Source organism: Anoplophora glabripennis, unplaced genomic scaffold (assembly GCF_000390285.2).
Source record: "Anoplophora glabripennis isolate ALB-LARVAE unplaced genomic scaffold, Agla_2.0 scaffold1277, whole genome shotgun sequence".
NCBI lineage: Eukaryota > Metazoa > Arthropoda > Insecta > Coleoptera > Cerambycidae > Anoplophora > Anoplophora glabripennis.
The window spans coordinates 15,988-21,493 of NW_019417358.1; the positions used below are offsets into that span (position 1 = coordinate 15,988).

Sequence of the window (5,506 nt, forward strand, 5' to 3'; positions counted from 1 at the left end):
AAATTCACGCAATCTCAGTTTGAAGTAGAATATTAATCATGCACTAGAAAATTGGAAAACAGTTTGTATTCGTGATATTCGACCTACATGATCTGATGTTGCAAGAACCGGCAATAAAATGCAACTCCCATCGCGTTTATCTTTTAATAAATCCATTCCTGAAAATAAAATACAAGCTCTCAAAAGATGTTTAAAATTATACATCAATATTTCCAAAATAATTTTCCTCTGCTCTTAATTTCTATGAATAATGTGTTAACTTTTTCGAAAAATATCTGTTAGGATTACTCTAAATTATTATTTTACGTTTAAAAAAATTCAAAATTGTATGTAACAGGCAATTTTGACAATAAAGTTTTTTATTGAGATAACATAGTTGTATGTTCTTTTTTAATATCTGAATTTTAGCAAAAATACTTTTTTTTCCAAAGATTTGTACATGATTCTTAGTAACTTGTACTAAAATCTAGCTAATTTAATTGTATCAAAAATGTATCTTTAGCACTGCCGGAGTTGTAATAACCAAAATTTTGTTTTTCGTTTTTCTCAAAACTAGGTTCAGCGCACATACAACAATATAATTCTGAACACAGTATACTAAGCAATCAGTAGGGAAAGTTACGTTTCCCGCGTCTTCCATATTTCCACCATTTTGTTAGCGACTGACAGTTACTACGATTTCCGTTCTCATATTTTCATTCATAAATTTAGTATGTTTTCATTATTGTATATGTAACTAACCTCACTTAAACCTTATATCTCAGCTTTATGCATTAAAAACCTTATTTTATGATGTCGAGTAGCTGTTCAGTTTAGTTATCTTGTTCTTGTGTATTTTATTAGTGATTATTTATTTATAAGTAATACTATACCCAGTAAATAGTTAATAATGAAATAAAAATTATAGTAAATTTACATTTTAAAATATGTTTAGAAAATAAATACGCTTTCGTAAGTTTTTGAACAAAATTTATAAAATTCAGACCGATATAATCTAATCTAAATTATTTCTGCTGGAATTCAAATAACTAATTTAACCAAAAAATGTAAACTTCTCTTAATAAAAAAAAACCTCAATTTACGTGGAACACTACTACATAGCTAACAATCTCTTTATTACCTCGGATTATAATAATTAATCAGAAATTAATGCATAATAATTAAAAGTATTAAAACCCGGAAAAAGAACAGGTTATGTTTACTATACTACTAGACGTAGCATGCCATTGCGAAAAGTGTGGCTGAGAGACAAGACAGTATCTCAGATTTGCTGTCTCACTCTAGCACGCCGCGATTGGTTGGAGCATTCATTTCCAACCAATCGCGACGTGCTAAAGTGAGGCAGCATGTACTGAGGTACTGTCTGTTTCTCTCGCACACTCAGCCACAATTTTCGCAATGGCATGCCTCCAGTAGTATATGCTCGAAGGATCCGCCATATTCTTAGCGACTTTTCCTAGGGTGGAGATATTTAAAAATTGCCATACGGAATTCATTCATAAATCATTTAAGATTCCCTACTGATTGATTAGTATACTGTGATTCTGAGGTGACGATATGATAGACCAGACCATCATTTCATCTACAAAAAAGGTAATCTTTATTTCTTTGGATAAAGTGTTCAATTTCCAAGAAAAACGAACGGATTTAAGTACTTAGAAAAGCACACTTTGGAAAGTGTTATATTTTAAACCGATTTTTCTCGAAAACGGATAACTTTTTCGATATAAAACACCACCATTTTTAATAGAAAATAAAGTTCAAAATAGCAACATGTAAAAAGTTTTGGGCCAATTTTACTCCAGCTCCCCCCCCCCCTTCCTCCTGAATTTATGAGCGTTCACGATGTCAAAACTCATAATTTTCCTTCAACCCATTTAGGAAATATTTAAAAAAAAAATAATTTTTTTAGGCCCCTTTTAGGGGGGCGTAGCTCCCTTAGGAAGCACTTCTCGACTCATGTTTATATGAAAAAATATTCTCATTTTTGGCAATAGCATCAAGTGATAAATTATCGGACACTAATTATGAGACACCCTGTACACAGGAGGTTACAAATTCGCTTCACACTACAGGGATCTCTAAAACAATAACAGATACAAAGTAGCTTAAATGAGAACAAAGTTGCGTAATCAGGGGACCAACATTATACTTCTAAAAGATCAAGAGTAACATGATTTGGAATATTTGGAAAAAACCGAAATTTTTTAAATCCGTTTTTGTTTAATTTCACCCTAGAAATTTTATTGCATTTTTTGCAAGCCTTCATGAACCCCAATACTGTACTGTGTCAGCCCGAACCAAATTTAGACGTTTTTTATCTATCTATCTAAATTTTTTATTTAGATTTCTTTGTTTATTGAATTATCGTACACTGTAAGTGTTGTTGGACCCTGTGAAATCCATCTATAGTTATTTAAATTATTACCACCACGCGTTACAATAAAACATTTATTTATTAATCTATTACCATCACTTGGTCATACATAACTCGATAAGTTGTAGCGTCAAATTTAAAACATTTTTTATTTATTATTGTGCATAATTCTATTCTGAATTTAACGATGTAGGTAGGTATATAAAGTCTACTTTTGTGAAACACGTATTACAGAAAATATTAGTCAATACCACATTATTAGCGCCCGGTCGCATAATTAATTGACAATAAACATATTATTTTGACTAATCATGTATGCCTGGAAAACAAAAAATAATACAACAAAGCAAGTAAATGTCATTTTAGCATTTGTGTCCCAGTTTTTTACGCATTATACCTTTTCTGTGTCATTTACAGTATGTTATTTATTGAAATACATAAGCTCAACAATGCAAAATATGAGTTTAATAATCAATGACATGATTCGTGAAACGTTAATGTATTTAATTAAATTGTTTTTCTTTTAATTGATATTCATTGTATCGTTTCTTTTCTGTGAACTACAAAATTCCCTTTAGAGTTTTATTCGCTTTGCTGTATTATTTTTTTGTTTTCCATGGCACAGATGATTAGTTAAAATAAATTTGTCATGAATCAGTGGCCGGGCGATGAATGCTGTATCGACTAATATTTTGTCGTCTTTTGTGTAATAAATGCTTTACAAAAGTTCATATACATTGTTGGATTCAGAAAATAAAATTGCACAATAACAAATAACAAAAAAACTATGTTGCCGTTTGAAAAAAAAGTTGACATGACTTTTCAAAAAAAAAAAATAGTAAACGAGCTCTAATAGGCTCGCATTATAGTGTATTTAGAGCCATTTCATTGAATTTTTTGTCTTTTCAGATCAGACTATAAATAACGGAGTTATGGCTTGCGGCGTTTTTTAGGAGACAGCCTGTATATTCTTAATGGAGCATTATCCAGAAGGTTTTTAGGTAAATTGTTAATCACCCCGTATACCACATCCCGGATGTGTAACTGGCTCAACAAGGAATTTGGAATCATCTCGATCAGAAAAAAACTAGAAGCTACATATTTATACAACAATTCAATATAAAAATATTTGCAACAATAAGAAACGAATAACATACAAAATAAAATTTTTCATTGGAAGTGCACTTCACTGTTCGACCTCGTATATCTTTCTCTTAAACGTTAAAATGTTCTTATACAAAGTCGGCATATCCAAGTGGTCGATTGTGGTGTAAAACTGACAGGCGTTGGTGAATTTAAGCTTGTGCCAGATGTACTTCCTGGCAGCGTTCCGAGCCAATTCCAGCAACAAAGGCACTCTCGGCAATTTGCTTAAAATTGCGTTCATTTGTACGTCATCGCTATAATTGATTGTTAGAGCGTCCATTAACCGAGGACAAATAGAATACTCTAACAATTTCATAACATTTTTCTTAGAAATATCATTTACTTCTTCGACAGCATTCTCTAAATTATAGTCTACGTCAAGTATAAATCTAGAAACGGCCATCCCACGCTGCCAATGACAAGTAAAGTCGTTGTCCATATACAACAGTATTCTGAACAACTCGCAGTACCCGTAGCGAGAGAAAATGGCATGCAAGTCGTAGTTAGTGGGGCGAAACCCACATTGCAGCAAACGGCACGTAAGACACGTCAGCTGCTCAAGTTCGAATTCTTTCTCTGCGAATTTATCGACGAACAACAAATAATTTTCCCCTTTGGAGAAAAATGTCAAGGCAGGTTCGAAATTATCACCTTCGATTATAACTTGGAGAAACTTCGGCACCTCCCAGATATAGTCGAGCAAATCAATCGTATTCGTGGTGACGCTGTCACGGAGTCTTTCCCATACCGATTTAAAAGACAAGCCCACAGGACGACGAGGACCGTACATCTGCCAGATGTGTTCCTCTAAGATGTCTTCCTCAAAGATGTCTTCCTCTAAGATGTCTTCCTCTAAGATGTCTTCCTCTATGCCGCGCTCTATTTCCTCAATCTCCATCGACATAGATTCAAATGCAAATTTCAGAGTCGACGAACCAAACGACCAAAGGGAATCATAGGCGGCCCTGTCGAAGTCGTCCACGTACTCCAGCAACGCCTCCAGGGCACTAACATTACGATGCCGGAAGGCTTCCATGAAAGGGGTAACGCCGTCATGGTCAGGAACGTTGACATCGGCATTGTAATACAGCAGCATGTGAACTATTTCCAGGGATCCGTGGTCCATCAGTTTGTGTAGCAACGTTTTATTATATCTGTTAACGGCATCGACTCGAGCACCGTGTCGTATAAGGAGGTGGCAGATGTCCGAACAGCACGCCGACATGTGCAAAGGGGAACAACTTTCGTAGTCGGAGAGATTAACATCGCACCCGGCTCGAATTAGTTTCTCCACCGATTGGATATGACCCAACGCGGTCGCTACGAAAAGAGGCGTTCTGCCTTCAGAGCACCTGGCATCCACTTCTATGCCTTCCCTGGACAGCAAGTAATCTAATATTTCCAGTCTGGAAAAGTATATGTAGGATGAAAACTTTACTATAGTGTAAAATGCCTTCACAGAACTTTTCCTACCAAGTTATTTTTGAGGGTGCACGACACGAATTTCAAATTATTTTCTGTGCGGTCCAACCTAGTTTCCGAAAAAAAATATTCAGAATTCTAACCTAGACATTTGATACAATACTAGAGTCAGCACTGCTTACAACACTCCACTTTACACAGCTTTCAGAATATCTAATGAAAGATAAACATTGTGTGGAAAACATATTTTCATAAATCAAGTAAAAAAATATGTATATATATAACGAGCGTTCAAATAAAAACGTGGTCGAAGTGACGTGGCTCTGACACATTGGACGTAGGGAGTAGCTTATAGCGACCAACTTAACCTCATTTCTCAACGAGCTGTATAGCAGCTGTCAGTTTCAATAACGTTAATGACTATATAACTTTATTTTAAAGAATAATCGTGATAACAATAACAAACAATTAAAGGAGCTGCGGAAAGTGTCCCCCTCCTTGTTATAACAATAAATTAAAGCAGCTGCTGAAAGTGTCCCCCTCCTTGTTCCAAGCACTTTT

The 5,506-nt window shown here is 34.7% G+C and overlaps 1 protein-coding gene across 1 annotated transcript; it reads right to left on the reverse strand.

Annotated features, from left to right (window-relative positions):
- Positions 1–2,513: 2,513 nt before the first annotated feature.
- Positions 2,514–4,929, reverse strand: LOC111692292 (the record flags this gene model as incomplete). The annotated part of the gene is given in 1 exon segment (XM_023456208.1): positions 2,514–4,929. A coding segment is annotated over 1 exon segment (1,366 nt), but the record flags the coding sequence as incomplete, so codon positions are not given.
- Between the last annotated feature and the right edge of the window lie 577 nt (positions 4,930–5,506).